The sequence below is a fragment of the Penicillium oxalicum genome, chromosome IV (assembly GCF_001723175.1).
Source record: "Penicillium oxalicum strain HP7-1 chromosome IV, whole genome shotgun sequence".
Lineage (NCBI taxonomy): Eukaryota > Fungi > Ascomycota > Eurotiomycetes > Eurotiales > Aspergillaceae > Penicillium > Penicillium oxalicum.
The window spans coordinates 3180135-3197282 of record NC_064653.1 but is presented as its reverse complement, the minus strand read 5'-3'; the positions used below and the strand labels follow the sequence as shown (position 1 = coordinate 3197282).

At 50.8% G+C, this 17148-nt stretch overlaps 5 protein-coding genes across 5 annotated transcripts; 3 read left to right on the top strand and 2 right to left on the bottom strand.

Moving 5' to 3' along the window:
- Positions 1-252: 252 nt before the first annotated feature.
- POX_d05882 (Dehydrogenase RED2) lies at positions 253-1251 on the top strand (the record flags this gene model as incomplete). Its single annotated transcript, XM_050114717.1, has 1 exon — positions 253-1251. One exon carries the CDS (start codon positions 253-255, stop codon positions 1249-1251), a length of 999 nt encoding a protein of 332 aa, XP_049969668.1.
- A 585-nt stretch (positions 1252-1836) lies between these two features.
- Positions 1837-3043, bottom strand: POX_d05881 (uncharacterized protein; the record flags this gene model as incomplete). The annotated part of the gene is made up of 2 exons (XM_050114716.1): positions 1837-2567; positions 2698-3043. 2 exons carry the CDS (start codon positions 3041-3043, stop codon positions 1837-1839), a joined length of 1077 nt encoding a protein of 358 aa, XP_049969667.1.
- Positions 3044-5009: 1966 nt separating this feature from the next.
- Positions 5010-6512, top strand: POX_d05880 (FAD-containing monooxygenase EthA; the record flags this gene model as incomplete). The annotated part of the gene is made up of 1 exon (XM_050114715.1): positions 5010-6512. One exon carries the CDS (start codon positions 5010-5012, stop codon positions 6510-6512), a length of 1503 nt encoding a protein of 500 aa, XP_049969666.1.
- Positions 6513-9957: 3445 nt separating this feature from the next.
- POX_d05879 (uncharacterized protein) lies at positions 9958-10987 on the top strand (the record flags this gene model as incomplete). Its single annotated transcript, XM_050114714.1, has 2 exons — positions 9958-10067; positions 10321-10987. The coding sequence occupies 2 exons, from the start codon at positions 9958-9960 to the stop codon at positions 10985-10987; spliced, it is 777 nt and encodes a 258-aa protein (XP_049969665.1).
- A 363-nt stretch (positions 10988-11350) lies between these two features.
- On the bottom strand, positions 11351-13678 carry POX_d05878 (putative peptide transporter ptr2; the record flags this gene model as incomplete). The annotated part of the gene is made up of 6 exons (XM_050114713.1): positions 11351-12033; positions 12164-12324; positions 12401-12769; positions 12880-13102; positions 13176-13301; positions 13384-13678. 6 exons carry the CDS (start codon positions 13676-13678, stop codon positions 11351-11353), a joined length of 1857 nt encoding a protein of 618 aa, XP_049969664.1.
- Positions 13679-17148: the final 3470 nt, after the last annotated feature.

Sequence of the window (17148 nt, the reverse complement as noted above, 5' to 3'; positions counted from 1 at the left end):
TGGATTCCACTGGGATGAACAAAACCCTCCGTCTCTGAAGCGCACAATTCACCAAACCTCCGACCGAGACTGTACGACATGTCCTTCCTCCCCTGGAAAAGGAGCTCTTTTTTAACTTGGCTGATCTCCTCTCTTCGGCCTTCGTCTTGAACTTCTGTTTCTTCCCTTGTGCCGTCATACTTGATTTGGTTCATCCGTTCATCTTTGGTCAAATACCTTTACCACCACCACTACCCACCCTCTTCAGGCACCATGGCGGCCTTCCTCGACCTTCTTCAACAATATACCCGCACTGCTCTGGCACACGTCCCCGAGCCTGCGCAGGGCTATCTGCGTAACCCACTCACGCAAAAGGTCCTGGGAGTCATCCTCGCCCTCGGCCTCGTTCGCAGCCTCAACAAGTCCCTCTCGCAATGGACCATCAACAACTGGACCCGTAGCCCGCGCTGGGACTCGAAGCGCGAACTCATCCTCCTCACCGGAGGCTGCAGCGGCATCGGCAAGAAAGTCATGGAGATTCTCGCCCAGAAAGGCATCCGCGTCATCATTCTCGATATCAATGAGCCCGACTTCCCTCTCCCCGCCACCGTCTCCTTCTACAAAACCGACATTACGTCCTCCGCCAGTATCGCCGAGGTTGCAAAGACCATCCGCGCGAAACACGGCGACCCCACCGTTCTCGTCAACAACGCCGGCGTCGGTTACGATGGTACCATCCTCGACGAACCCGAGGCCAAAATCCGCCGAACCTTCGAAGTCAACACCATCTCACACTTCCTCATGGTCAAAGAGTTCCTCCCGGCGATGATCCGGGACAATCACGGACACGTGATGACCATCGCATCCATGGCTTCCTTCGTCGCGCTTGGTGAAATGGCCGACTACTGCGGCTCCAAGGCCAGTGCGCTGGCTTTCCACGAGTCGCTGCGGCAGGAACTCAAGTCCTGGTATCATGCTCCCGGGGTACGCACCTCGGTGGTGCATCCCATGTGGGTACGGACGCCGATGATCGACATGTTGACGGAACGGGAGTCGCATTTCCGCCAGCCCATTATGACGGTGGAATTTGTGGCCAAGGCCATTGTTAAGCAGATCTTGTCGCAGAACAGTGGGCAGCTTATCCTGCCTTCGAGCCAGTCGCTCGCCAGCGCGGTGCGCGGAATGCCGACATGGATGCAGGAGGGTGTGCGGTCGTTGGCATCGGGGTCATTGCTGAGGCTGCGCGAAGCGAAGCAGCAGGAAGAGTTGTAGAGGAGTGGGGAGAGTATGTCGTTTTCTGCAAGACCAAAACGATGAATAAAAATTAATTACATCACTCTTTTGTTTCAAGAGGTAGTTGCTTGTAGTCAGCATGGTTTGCAAATTTGAATTCGAGACTGGTTACTCGAGGAGATTTGATGCGTTTTGGTCATGCCACCCAGTTGTATGACAGCTAGAATTCGAACCGTAAGCCTGTGTTTCACATTGGCGCCGAGAATGATCGTTTCGGAGGCTTTTTCCATACGTCCAGAGAATAATTTATCCCAAAAGGGTACTACAAGCACCAGGCTGTCTTGCGCAAGACGAATCACTCTTATATCGTCACAGTTAAGCTCGTGTCTCGTTGAATCTGGTCAAACAAGACCACACAGGGCGTGGTTATGATCACAGACTGTAGAATCTAAAAAGATTCCAAGTGTTTCTTCTCGTTACACTCAGAGCTGTCAATCGCTCAACCAGAGTCTAGACACGGGTCTTCAGCCCGAATAAATATGCAAGTGTCTTGAAATATTTTCATTTACGGGTCCATCATCCCACATTTAAAAATTCCATACAGTAAATTTGGACTTGATTTGATTATTGAACCAGCTCTCTCAACCACGACTTCATCTTCTTCCCCTGCTCCGTCTCCTCCGCAACCCCCATCTCCAAATGATACACCGGCGCCACATGACACTCGCGATGACCCACAAACAATTCCACCTCCGGGAAGCCCGTCTGCACTTTGTCCGCAAACTCTTGAATAATCGGCAACATGATCTCATTCCCACCGGCCGTGATCAGCATCTTCTCCACGGGGAATGTCTTGAACCACTCCGTCGGCGCATGGTATAAATCGGTATAATGATCCCGTTGCGCGCCCCCCAGATACGCCGAACTCCACGGACCCGCTACGGCCGTCGTGATCAGGTCTCCGCCATGGTAAATCCTTCGCTCGGGCGGGAACTCCGTGTCCAAGAGCGTCCATGGCGCGATCATTATTGCGCCGGCGAACTTGCGACCACTCAGTTCGAGTGGCTCAATCTGAGGATGCGGGTGGGCGGCGTGGGAGAGAACACCACAGACGAGATTGCCGCCTGCGGAATCACCGCCGAGAAAGACAGTGGAGGGATCGTGCTTGAGATCGGAGATGATATACCGCGCGGCTGCGACAGCCTGACGCAGTTGTGTTGGGTATGTGGCGATGGGTGCGAGGGTGTACTCCAGGCTGAAGATGGCAATCTCTTTATTGGCGCGCTTGAGATTGTCGATGGTTTGCGCGTAGAATTTGTAGTATCCCATGTTCGCAGGGAGACTGAAGCCACCGCCTGGAAATGAAACATCAGAGAGTGTGAGTGTCAGCGACGTGTTTCCTTTCTTTTTTTTTTCTTCTTCACCCTCATTTTTGGATTCTCGGAAGAAATCGACTCATCATGGAACCCGCGCAGCTTGACATACCATGATACCAGATCAACACGTTCTTCGCAGCTGGGTTGCCTACCCAGTGACCGAGGGCGCCATGACCCAAATCTACCGATAGTGGCTGCACACCAGCCTGCTTGGTGTATGTCTTGTATATGTCATTACTCGACGGCAGAATGGCCTGCATCTGCTTTGGTGACAACCTGGCCGTGGCCTGACGGGAAAGTGCATAGCCAAAATGCAGCGCCAACGTTTTGGCTTCACGCTCGCTGCGCCAGAATCCCGTGAGAAGCGAATAGGTCGCGCCGACAAAGATGGTGACCAGCGCAGGGAGAATGTCGAACTTCTCTGCAAGCGAGAGTTTGGGTTGGGTCGACGACATGGTGAAGTGAGTGGTGAACGCCGTCGTTTTACGCAAAAAAGCCCACCTCTTCGAAAGGCAGTCGTGGTTTTATCTGCGGTCACGGTTGATACACAATCCAGGACTCCGCTCGAGATATGGATTACTTCACATACAAAAAAAAATTCACAGCACGCTCGAAGCGGGCCCGTCCACATCTAGTAGTCCATTCCCGCCGCCCCCCTTTTCGATGCCGAGCTCCGTTCCGACAACCTTTAGCCCAAGAGGCTCATGATTACCAGTTCCCAGTGATCAACCTCCAAGCCTCAATCCACGGCTCTCCTGAGACTCCCCCGCTAAGTCGCCGGGACAACGTGAACGTGAGAAAACCATGTGGGGGATCACCGGATGCACGAGGCAACAATCCCAAGGACAACTTCATCGATTGCCACGACGGCGACGGACGCTGTCAGACTACACCGTTTCAGGAACTAACCATCCGCACGAGTGGAGAAGAGCCTCGCAGCCGCTGCCCAAAGCTCCCCAAGACCCGAGTGGATCGACTCGACGGTTGATCTCGCCAGGCGATCCCGAAGCGGTATTGATCGTTGCTACGTCCGACAAAGAAAAGTAAGGGGAACGGACAGCTCACGACTATTCTTTCGATGAGATCATCCGGTCGGTGTGATTATCCAGTATGATGATTGGCATCAATTCGGTGGATTTCCGTCTCCCAGGCCGAGGTGAATCATCGTTGAATATGCTTGGACGTTTCGTTTTTATTGTCATTCTTTTTTATTCACTCTCTAACCATTTTCAAAATTTAAGCTTCCTGTTTCCTGTCCAGGTCCTCTCGGTCCTCGGCTACAGACTCTCGAGCCATAGCTGCAGAGGTAGCGAAGTCCGAGATGAGGGTTTACCTTGAAGTGCACTCGTGTAAGTGAAGAGTGAGGTCGGGCCATGCGTAGTCGGAGCACAGAGGACAGAGCATGGACACTCTGTCGGACAGTACATTTTTTTTGTCTTTGGGTGTTTCCTCCGGATGATTGCAGTAGCTATTTATTTGTTTGTTCCATGGGGGGATGCAATGAGCGAATGTCAAATCCAACGCATATGCGCGTGAGACGATGTCGAGGTAGAATTACGGAGACAGAGTATACATCCTCACAGGAGAGTAGTAGGTACTAATTGCCAGTAGTGACAAATGCATACAGCCTCACTGCACCACAGTTGGTTGAGCCGTAAAAGTCACGAGACCTGACCACGTCAATGAGGATTTGGTGTCTCCTTCCCGACTGTTCTTGATCTTCACCCAAGTGCGCATTTGTATTGCTCAGGACAGGCAGCGATCATGTTGGATGATTCTCCCCTCAATCTCACACATCTCACACGATTGAGATGCGATTGCAAAATGAATTTGGGCGCTCCCTCCAGGCTGACCCCTTGACAATCCAAAGTGACACTGTTGGGGGCCTCGCTCTTATGGTTCTGATCCATGTACACAGCCAGACCGGGGGAGCGGAGAGCGGATGCTATCCGGATCTTTAGCTTCGCGGTTCTCCCGTCTCACCTCCGAGGGCCTTGAAACTGTGGATATCTCGCCTGGGGAAAGGGGGGGAAACTCCTTTCGGTGTAATCCCTCCGAGTCTATTTCATTTCATTTCTGCTGTTCACTGGGTAAAACCCTCCGCTGCGGCAACAACAGCCTCAGATCACCAGGCTCGGTTGCTCGCGCATCTACCGCGATTCCTCGTGGATCGATCCACCGCCGATCCCCGATCTGCAGGGAAAACCCGAGGCATGTGAATTCAAAAGGGAACCTTTGAGACTCATGATCTTTTTTTTCTCATCTCTTGTCAAGCTCGTTCAGAATAAGTATTATTACTGCGAGTGCATCTCCTCTTGTGGTTACCAATCTCTCACCTTTGTGGATTTGCGTTCCCCCTTCGTCACCATCTCCGCTTTCTTCACTGTGCATCCGCGCCCACCGCCTTGCCCCAACTTCAACATGAACGGTCACGCCGACGTTCGGTCAGAACACCGCTTCGACATCATCATCATCGGGGCTGGTATCTCCGGTATCAATACGGCCTACCGTGTGCAAGAACAGCTGCCTGGCTTCAGTTATGCCATTCTCGAGGCTCGTCACGACCTGGGCGGGACGTGGGATTTGTTCAAGTATCCTGGCATTCGCTCCGATTCGGACTTGTTCACATTCGGCTTCGAGTTCAACCCATGGCGCCAAACCAACCCCATCGCCGAGGGCCCGGAGATCAAATCGTACATTGCCAACACAGCGCGTAAGTTTGGCATTGACCAACACATCCTGTACAAGCACAAAGTGACCGCCGCCAACTGGTCGAGTGAGGAGCATGTCTGGAATCTATCGGTCGACGCCGACGGCAAGACGAAGGAGTACACAGCTCGATTTGTGGTCTTTGGAACGGGATATTTCAATTACGACCAGCCGCTCGAGGCCCAAATCCCTGGTATCAAAAACTTCAAAGGCCAGGTCATCCATCCGCAATTCTGGCCCGAGAACCTCGATTATACCGACAAGAAGATTGTGGTCATCGGGTCTGGCGCTACAGCGATCACTCTGATCCCCAATCTGGCCAAACGGGCGGCCCGTGTGACGATGCTGCAGCGCAGTCCAACGTATATCATGTCTCTGCCCAATCGCTCCAGCACATGGCTTTCATACATTCTCCCCACGGCGACATTCCACCGCGTTCAGCGCACAATCGCCATCGTCATCACGCGCATGTTCTTCCTGCTCTGCCAAAAATACCCCACGTTTTCCAAGTGGCTTTTGAAGCAGAGAGTCAGTCGCCAATTACCCAAGCATATCCCGTATGAACCACACTTTGCCCCACGCTACAACCCATGGGACCAACGACTGTGTGTCTGCCCGGACGGCGATTTCTTCAAATGTCTCCGTGCCGGCAAAGCCGACGTGCGCACCGACACCATCGAAACCGTCACCGAGAATGGGATCCTCTTAAAATCCGGCGAGACCCTCGACGCAGAAATCATCGTCACCGCCACGGGGCTGAAACTTCAAATCGCCGGCGGGTGTCAAATCTCCATCGACGGAGAGAAGTATGACCTTGGCTCAAAGTACATGTGGAACGGGGTCATGCTCCAGGATCTCCCCAATGCGTCTTACATCATTGGATACGCCAATGCATCGTGGACGCTCGGATCCGATGCGACCGCGCAGTTTGTCACACGATTACTCAAGACCCTGGAGGAGCGCAAATTGATCGCTGCGACACCGCGACTCAAGCCCGACGAGGAGAAGAATCTTGAAGAACGACCATTGCTGAATCTCAGTTCGACCTATATTTCTTTGGCCTCGAGGACGTTGCCGCGGGCTGGTAACAAGAGGCCTTGGCAACCGCGTGATCATTACCACAAAGATATGAAAATTGCGTTGAAGGGAGATTTGACTGAGGGGATGGAATTTGTGGCCGGGCCGAGTTTGCGATTGCGACCGAAGATGAATTAAGATTTGGATGACATACTTGTTGACCTTTTTGCATGTTTCGGGCTTGTCACAGTAGGTTATCAGGTGAACATATTCAACCTATATTATCGTTTTGATGTTTTAAATGATACCGAGCGTTTATTTTTTTCCTTTTTCAATCAAAAAAAAAAAAAAGCTTCTTAAAAGATGTTGCCCTCGTGCCTACCTAGCCTCGGCCAGTAATCAAAACCGAGACCTCAGTGTCATGCACAAAAGAAACTACATGTAGTAGCCGATATGAAGCCCACAGCAGCCAGCTTCGATATTGTTGGTGAGCGTCCATACTGAGAAGTGTGAAATGTCTACGGCATGACCGAAAGGCAAATGAATGCAACGCATCACCTAGCCCATATGTTATTACCGACTCTGTAAAGAATCTCGACAGCTTTGGATTTCAAAGCTTCCCCAGGACGCACTATAGTCCATCCTGAGTACGGCTTTTCCCCTCCCCTCTTCTAGTCACGGTCCACCTCCTTTCATGAGGATGAGCAGATAAGTGGGTGCACGTATGAATATGGACTAAAAGCCTGGCCATAAAGTTTCAAATCAAAACTTCAGTCATGAATCTCGACCTTGACAAGATGGTCAATATCCATGTTCCATTTTTGTTTCGATTCTTCTATTCAATGAGTCCAGCAAGTACCAGTTCCATGTCACAGATTGTCCTACATAGAGTCATTGATTCATCAAGAAGAGCCCCGAGTCTCATGTACAATTTACAAATAATTAAAAGACTGGATAGATGCATTACAATTTATGTCTGTCCCTAGCGAGGAACCAAAAAACTCCCGAGTTCCTGGGATTTACATCATCATTACGATAAATCAAACCTCCTACTACTGCACACAGCACTGTAGTAAACATTCTCTATTAAACCATCGCCCCACGCGCAATCTGGCCGACCGAAGAGAATCGAGAGATCTGCCGAGCTGCGCGACACATTGCGTTTCGCTATAGCATAACTACAGTACTATCTCCACCTAGTGGCGGTACGCTGTATGTACTTGGGTCCGATCTCCGATCGCATGAGATTGAGCCCCCCCCCCCCCACTGTCATCATTCGAACGGAATAAGTATGAGGGGTCGATTCCTTTGCGTTTTATTTCTCCCTTTCCCCCCTTTTTTTTTTTAATTTTAATCATTCCAGCCTAGCAGAGTTTAGCCCGAGTTTCAAAATTGACAAAGCTTCGCCATGTTTGGCGGGAAGCTCCATCTCAATTGAATTTATAAAATTATTATCTTCTATTCGACTCGACTCTAAACTCTCTATCTCACACACATTCTGGTCGGTATGTGATTGGCGGAATCACCAAATCACATGCATACCTATCAACGCGTCAGACGAGCGGTTCGGCACAGAGTAGGACTTTACAGTAGTAGTATGGACCAGGGCTGCAGGTTTTTCCAGCTTCCTCTATTCGGTAAAGCTCCCATGCCCGATGCGGATTCATGGACGCAATTAGTCAGATTGAATACGGAGAGAAAACGCGAGTCGCGACGGGGTTCTTGTCTGATTTTCTTATTCGAAGCTCAGCTGTTGATTGGGTTTGAGATGATCATGTGGATTTGGCTTGGGGCGTTGGGCCATTTTCGCGTTTTCGTCTCGACTTTTATTCTCGACGTGTGTGAGTATGACAGTCGGAGTACGGAGTACGGAGCATAAGGTAGGGTGACTTAGGTAGGGTGAAAGGCGGAATTATGGGGTAAGTGATTTGATTTGGAGTTGATTGTAGAGAGATTGACTCGGTCATTCTGGTTCTATTCGCCATTTTGAAAATATGCAGTACATATGTAGGGAGGTATGAAGAGACTGGATTGAACTGGGAGCTCTATGTGAAAGTGGAAACTGAGTATCAGAGCCCATGGATCAGGAGCAGACTGGTAGTAGACGGTGTCCATAACAGGGAGTGGGTTGGTGAATCTATACTACTCTACAATCCATACGAATTTCTGTTAAAAAAAAAACGAAGCGTCGTGACATTCCCTTTTGTTCTTCCCATAACGTGTGTAGCCGCACCATCGATAAAGTGATTTCAAAACTGGATTTCCTCCAGAGCTATCAGGACCCTTGAGACTAGTCACTTGAATACCAACATACTCCTTGGTCATCGCTACTATTTCCTCAAAGCTAATTCAAAATATTCAGAAGTACCAACTGTAAACAAGAACGCGAGATCATGCACAGCGCACAGACACTCGAATCTCCCCCAGCGCTCCAGTAAATCCCGATCCAGTCCCAGTTCGAGTCCGCATTCCGCAATAGGAGATCCAGATCTTCCACCTCACAAACATGATGTCACTCTACGATCCAACGTGGAAACCAAGACCCCCCCCCCCCCCCCCAAAAATAAAAAAAATCCTACTTTCCAATCATGAACGTGAATATTGCTTGTCAATGGAATTGAGACGAATTCAAGAATGGAATGAGCATATACTGTGGTCGTCAATATTAACCCCCACAGCATGTACGAGTAGTAAAGGTTGTAGATTGCAGTGAGTTCCTGGCAAATGACAGGGGGCCAGGCCCAGGACAGGGACTGCATGCATGTCGCGCGGATGTCATTGCGGGACGATAGTACCTTGGTACCTTAGTAGATCATCTCGATAGAACTGGATGGATGATGTTATTACGACAGCGCCCACTAGGTTTTGAAGTTGACTTTGAAACCAACTGGATTCGGTTTTTCCTGGTTTTATGTATGTAGGGATGTAGGAGGAATTTCTTAGTACCTCGTGCCTCGAAGAACGGACTACGAGTCAGAGGCCAGCAAGTAATCTCTGCATGGACTATACTACGAGGGTGAAATCTTTTCTATTCATGTATTTTCAATTGTCATTTTATGACTAGGTTACACTTTTCCCGAAAGAATCTCTGTTCAATTCAGATCAGAGCTGTCGATCCCGGAAATAAGGTGGGAGGGTGATTCGAACACCAATCCTTCCCCCCCCCCTCGACCAAAAAAAAAAAGAAAGTAAAGAGAAAAAAAGGAAGAGAAAAAAAAAGGGTGACCTGTTCAAGACGAGTAAAACGGAGGAAAACGGCAGACTTGAAATTCATCGCACGTCACAATTCTCTAATGGTTCCCCCCCTACCTTCCCGCTATTGTCATTGTCATTGTCATGGACATGCCGGATGAGGAGAATTTCGAGTGGTGGTGCCCATTTCCTTGGAACTATAAAGGATCGACCAAAGTGCCACCTTGAAGAGAGGGAAGACAGTACTTTACGTGAAATTAGTATTATCTGGAGGTTACAACTATCCTCCACTGAGGTCCAATACCGAGTACACCTATTGCTTCCAAAGCTCCAAAGCTCGTACTTTTTCTACTCCTTACTCATTTCTTATCTACTTACCTGCCTCAAAACACATCATTTGATCACTACACTCAACTTACCCATCCCATATACAACCACCACCGCCATCACCATGCCCTCCCGCGCGACAAATACACCGACCCCGAACTCCGCGACCAAGTCAAAGAAGAAATTCACAACAGCGACAAAGGCGGCAAACCAGGCCAATGGTCTGCTCGCAAGGTACCATCTTCCTTCCCCCTTAAACATCATTCCCAATTCCGAATTTCCAATTTCCCAAACTAATTCCCTTTCTCCTTCTTCCTCCTCTCCTCCCAGGCCCAAATGATGGCCGCTGAATACAAAAAGCGCGGTGGCGACTACACAACCGACAAAGAGACCGGACAAGATGAATCGCAAAAGAATCTCAATCAATGGACCGAGGAGGAGTGGCAGACCAAGGAAGGATCGGGCCAGGCCAAGCAGGATGATGAAGAGGGGACGCGCAAGCGGTATTTGCCCAAGAAGGCGTGGAGCAGATGAGTGAGAAGGAGAAGGAGGAGACGGATGAGAAGAAGGTGGAGGGGTCGAAGGAGGGGAAGCAATTTGTTGGGAATACGGAGGAGGCCAAGGGGGCGAGAAAGGCTGCTAGTAAGGGGGAGAAGGAGGAGGAAAAGGAAGAAGAAGAAGAAAAGGAGGAAGAGGATGATGATGAAAAAGCCCAGACAAAAGACCAAGGAAAAGGAGACAAAAAGCAGCAACAACAGAAACAGAAACAAACCGACAAAAAAGACAATTCTGAGGAAACTGAGGCACCCAAGACAAGAAGTGCCAGCAAAGCCGAAGCCAAGGCCAAAAAGGACGACGAGAACAACAACACCAACAACAACACCAACAACAACACCAACAACAACACCAACAACAAGACTGACAAGAATGAAGAAGAAGACGTGGATGAAGAAAAGGCTCAAGCGGGGACCAAAAGAACCGCCAAACAGTCCAATGCTTCAAACAAGAAGCAAAAGGAGGACGACTCGTCTGCCAAGGACGACAAGAAGGATTCTACAAACGAGAAGCAAGAGCAAGCCGAAGATGCCAACGAGGAAGAGTACGTGCCCGAGGAGGATGCGGATGCTGACGAGATGGACGAGGCTGAGAAGTGAGCCGAGGATGTATCATTTCACCCGTTTCATCGTGTTGTCATATCGCACCTTGTTGCACATCCTTACGGTGGGAGCTACGGTAAACATGTTCAATAAAATTTCCATTTGCATAAGCAAGGGGGTCATTGTGATTTCTTCTGCTCATTATTATACCATGGGGACCGAATGATCATCAGATCAAGACTTTCTCCAATGTCCACCGTTCAGATGGTCTCAAGACTCATTAATCGGCGTGGGAGGCTATCCCACATTTCTCTCATCAACGTCTTCATCTCACATTGAGAAGAGAGACAGCAAGTAAACAAACAAGAAAAAGCAAAAAGCAAAAAAAAACAAGAACGTCATGTCCAAGTCTTCCATAATTTATTTCTTGGCCTCAACATCATCAGCCTGGCCACGACCCTCAAAGTTACTCTCGGGCAACATGTTCAGCTTGTCCTCCTCGGCATCGATCTTACGGTTGCACAGCCAGAAGCCCACGCAGCCCACGTATGCCAGGATAGCCGTGATGGCATAGTTCCACTCCAAGAGCGGGTCGGCAGACAGACTGACCAGAGCCTGGCCGAGCGCAGCGGAGATGGCGTTCATGAACAGCGACACCGCCTGGACCAGCGATCGCATGTTGCGGGGGGCCTTGGTGTAGGCGTACTCGAGCGAGGTGACGGACGCCAGAATCTCGGAAATACCACCCAGCACGTAGGTCAGCACCTGCACCCAGACGGAGATGGGGCTTTGCTTGTTGAATTCCTCCAAACAGCGGTTGGCGTCCTTGCCACAGTCGCCAGTCTTGTAGATGTAGTACTGGGTGACGGCGGCCACGATCATACCGGCACCGGCCAGGGCGAAACCAGCAGTGATACGCTTGATGGGGGTAAAGTTGAAGCCCATGCGACGAAGACCGGGGTAGACCAGGCGGTCGAAGATGGGGATGAAGATGATCAGGGCAAAGGGGTTGAAGTTGTTGATCACATCGTTGGGGACACCGTTCAGGGTCATGGTGGCAGCCTGGGAGGTCAGGTTGTTCAACATCTGGTTGTAGGCCAGCCCTAAATTGAGAGGTGAAGATTAGCGCTTGAAATCCAACGGATCCTCGAAGGGGACTCTTTGTTTTTTTTTTTTTTTTCTTTTTCAAAAAAAAAAAAATGTGGGGAAATAAAGACCGCAAGGCTCACTTACAGTAGAGGGGGTACCACAGGAACACCTTGCAGGCCTTGAGACCACGGTAGACCTCATCAACCCAAGCATCATCGAAAGTCATCCAGGCAGGCTTGTTGGCGCCCAGGGTGGAGGGCTTCACGTGGTTCCAGTCCTGGTACTGAGCCGGAGTCGTCTTGAAGCTGTGGGTACAAAGTTAGTCGCGGTTCCCTCACTCGACCACAGCACTCCAAAGCACCAAGAACACCGGGAACTTACAGCCGGATAGGATTCATGGACCAGCGGCCCTGCAAAGCCAGACCCCACAGACGGAAGGCCTGGCTGTAGGTGGAACCGGTAGGGGGACTCAGGCGGTACTTCTTGCGGCAGGCGAACAGGACGAGGGGGCAGAAGCAGAACATGATGGTCGGAAGGAGGAAGGACAACCAGAATCCAATGTACCGCTCGGCGTACACCATGGACAGCTGACCGGCCAGGGAGCCAATGTTGATCATCAGGTAGAAGTACATGTAGATGCGGGCCACTGTCGCCGCAGGGTCGACGATGACTCGCTCACCACTGGCAAGGGTCTTGACATAGGGCTTGTCGTCCCGATATTGCTCTGCAATCAGAGGTGAGATGTTGGACCTGTCCCAGATATCAGCGTGGGTTCATACACTCAACATTTGATGTTCCTCTTTTTCTTCTCCCCCCTCTCTCTCTCCATCTTGCCTTGAATGGAAAATGTCAAAACTCACTTGAAACCACCGGTACCCACACCCATGACAATCAGACCGATACAGAAACACGCAATGGAGCCACCCGAGGATGCAATGACCTTGGGGGTGGCGGAGATGATGAGGAAGACGTGACCGACGAAAGAGCAGGCAATCGCGGAGAGAATGGTACGGAAACGTCCCCAGTATTGATCCGCAATGTAAGCACCCGCCAGGGGCATCAGGTAGGACCAGAACTGGTTGACTGGAGATGATATTAGCACCCTGAATCAATCTTCCGTGACTATGTTTTTCTCTCCCGTGAGTCTGTCACTTACACAATGTGAGACCGGTCGAGGCACGCTGGCCCATACCCAGAGCACCCGGCACACCATCATCCATGCCCGGGGGCAGAGCACCGGTAGTTGAACCGGGAGGCAGTGGACGCTGAATATAGTTGACGACTACACATCCCCCCAGAAAAACATTAGTGAGCCGACGTTTCTCGAACGGGGATTCTCCAACGGGGGGTAACGGAATACTTACACACGGCGGTCGTTCCGTAGTACGAGAATCGCTCGCACAGCTCGACGAAAGCGACGGTGAAAATGGTCCAGTGCAGATTGCCCGAGATACGACGCAGGGTTTGGAGCTCCTCATCGGTAGGGTAGATCTTATCCAGAGTCTCATCTTCGCCGTCGGTGGGGATGCTCGTGACCGGCGCAGGCTCAATGGCCATGTCATCATGAAGCTCCGGATGTTTCTCATTCACTTCCACATCATGCTGGAGGGCCTTGGCCTTGGCCACCTCGGCCAGGTCGACAGGGTCGGAAGCGTTCATCTTGCAATGTGGAAAGAAATTCCCCCCCAAGACGAATGGAGATGTGGAGAGACGATCGACACAGAGGAAAAGAAGGGGGAGAAAGAGAGAACGGGGAAGCAGGACGGGAGGGGGAGCATCATATATGACAATTATCTTCTTCCAGCTTCTCTAGCGGATTCCAGATTGAGTTGCGGCGCCGACAAGTGCCAGTAGGAGCCGTACGAGACTAGTCGCTCGGTTGTCCGCCACCGGAGTCCATGTGCCAGCAGAGCCAAGAATTATTCATTTTTTTATCATTTACAATGTGTCGCTGATATCGAGCATGTCGACAACCCGCGAGGAACCAGTGGAGAGACCACAGCCACCTGATAGGGAGGGTCCTCCTTCAGGAAGGTCCGCCTTCCCCGGAGAAGGGAAGAGGGGGGGGGGGAACAAGGGACCGCACGCGCATGGTCATTCATGGAGACGACAAATTAGACGCCGAGCCATGCAGCGATATGGATGAATCATTCCGTGATGTCTTGCGATACCTATCTCTTCCAACCCATCGGCGGAATGACCCAAAATGGCAAAGGGCCATCAGTAGACTATGGAAACCGTTGATAGCCGGGCCACTTTGATCTGACAGAGTCCAATCAAGGTTCATGCAAGTAAGGAGAAAGGCAAAATGATCATGAAAAAAAAATCAAAAAAAATCAAGAATCCAGAATCAAAAAAGAAAAAAAAAACCAAAGGGCCAGTCAAAGAGCGAGAGAGCGAGAGGGAAAGAAGACAAGAGTGAAATGGAAGGTCCAGTGGACAATACCAAGCCTGTGCGGGAGGTGCTTGTCGGGTCATGATTTGATGAGACGCTTTCTCCAGTTGAGGGCAGTACCGGTTGGCTACCACAAGAGTACCTGGCGGAGTCCCAGAGATTGGCCCCAGGTCTCAAGTATACTCGGGGAACCAATTCCTGTCCCTCATTCTCATCTCCCCAAGACTACTCCACCCCGCGCCGAGAGCATGATATCCACCCGGCTGGGGCGCCCCGCCGGCGTGCGCCAGCACGCAAGATAGCGCCATCGCCATCTCCGACGGAGGAAACGGCCAGGCACTACTCGGTCTGGGATGAGAGAGCCCTTCCACACCCTTCGCCTCATCTCTTCCACCACCCTCCCTTGATAGGTTTCTCGCCAGGCATTGGTCAGGCATTGGTCAGGCATTGGGCTTCTACCGCATCCTGCGTCCAGAATCTCTGAATCTCGGTCGATGGTAGTGCTGATTGTGCTGGTTCTCTCACATGCCCGTCAGACGCTCCAGCCCAGGGCCAAGACTTTCTAGCTGGTCAGCTGGGCCAATGGGCCAGTGGCGTTGGGCTGGGCGGTGTGCACCTCTGGTACTTTGGCGCTTGGCGGGCCCTTCTTGGCAAAGACATTCCGCTTGGCTGCAAGGGTACACTGCAACGTTAAGTCTTGGCCGCGCTGATAACCCCGACGGACAAGAACGTGGATGATAAAGCGGGCAGTGTTTTGACTGGATTGTGAGGTTTTTGATTACCGATCCAGAAGCGGCAGGAGGCTGCGAATCCATCCCTCAGGTGCTTTGCCTACGGGGTTCCCCCCCCCCCCCCTGAAGAGCCTGAAGAGGCTGGATGGTGATGGAAATTGAATGGGAGAGAGATGTCGAACAAGGTCTCTCCTACAGCCAGCCATGAGAGGAGGCTAGACGATGGAGAAAAAAAAAGCAAAATCAAAATCAAATCAAAAAAAAAATAAGAGAGAAAGAAAGATAGGGAAAAAAAACAAGCCACGGTGATGAAACAAAGCTAAGATGGACGGCCCCCAGATGCTGAAGCACTCAAGTTCTCCCTCCGCAGTCGCTGTCCGCCAATCAGAGTGTGACCAACAGAGATAGAGTCTCGGAAGTCCAGTCGGGCCTGGTCTGTTGGACCGACGGCCAAATGAGACTCCACAGAGCATCGCAGTCCGACTACCAATTCTGGATGTGCAGGTTCTGGTCTATCAATGGGCTCTGGTCGCGAGCCTCAGTCGTCCACTCCTCTCTCTCTCTCTCTCTCTCTCTCTCTCGGGATCGCTCGAGACCCGTTGCCAATTAAGTCGGTTTCGACTCGGCGCATGGAATGACCCTGTCCAGCTGGGCCTCTTGTATTCATTTGACGCCCGTCGGTCCAACCCAAAAGGTGGACCGAGAGGACCGACGACTGGTTCAGGGGAATTATTTCCGACCTTGACGGCGGGGAATTGAACTCGCACAGTAGTCAGCTGTAACACACTGGGACACTAGGACAAAATGCGGCTGCGCTGAGCTCGTGACCAACCCGTCTATCAGACCATCAGACCATCCGGTGGTCACCGATCAGGTTCGGATGATTCTGCTCACCTCTTGGCATGGCCCGAGCCTGTACCAGAACGAGTGAAAAAAAAAACAAATAAGAAATGAAAAAGAAAACGAAAACAAACTTTGTGACCTGCTCCTGGACACTTCCTCCCCGTCCGTCAAAGTAGCCTCATACATCTCTCTCTGTGTGTGTGTGTGTCTCTCTCTCTCTTCCATCAATTATCCTCGAATACCCATTCTCTCGAGACGCTTGAGCCTCTCGTTATGTAAATAACCTCCCGTCCATTTCCCAGTCACGCAACCAACGAGATCGCCCCAAAGAAGACAATTGACCTATACCCTTCCTTTGGTTTGAACTTTCTCTTTTCTCTTCTTCTTCTTCTCCTCCTCCACTTCAACCAAATAGACGGCGACGGGATTTCCCGCTTCGGAAGGAGATGACCAGACCTGTCGCAGGAACATCACCTGCATAATCACGACCAGTTCTCTCGGTTCCCAGTTCCCAGTTCCAGTTCTAATCCCCTCCCCGACGATGACCGCGGTAGAAACCACTCTTACTCGTGCCAACATTTCTCACCTCAAGCTCCCCTGTAGGCTGACTGGAGGAGGCTCTACCCCAGTTTCCCAACCTAATTCTTCCCCCGGTCTTTAATTCATTCCTCTTCCCCGGATTATCCCAGCAATTACCATTTTGGCAATATCCATTACGTTTTGATTGCTCGTGCTTTCCCCGGAGGCGAGGATGGATGCAGCGGCTGTCTCAAACACCGTGGGGAAAAGGTTGGAATGGGGAGGGAAGAGGGAGAAATTCAATCAAATAGATCAAAAAAAAAAAAAAACGAAAAATAAAAGAAAGAACAGACACACACACACACACACTGAGTCATGGACTTGCCAATGACACTCTCTTCTGTCTTATGATTTAAGAACCTGCTCTTGTTCTTTGAATCGGCTGGTTCGGCTATTTCATCTGAGGCATGCTCTAGAGAGGTTGATCAATTCTGCGAATGGGCCCGACTGGATGCGTATAGACTCCAGAAAGAGAGAGAGAGAGAGCTGAACATGTGATGAATTCAACATGGAGGGTCCACGCCGACTCGTCCAGCCTGGACCGCTAATCGCACGTGATACGGATCGAAAGACCCTGACTT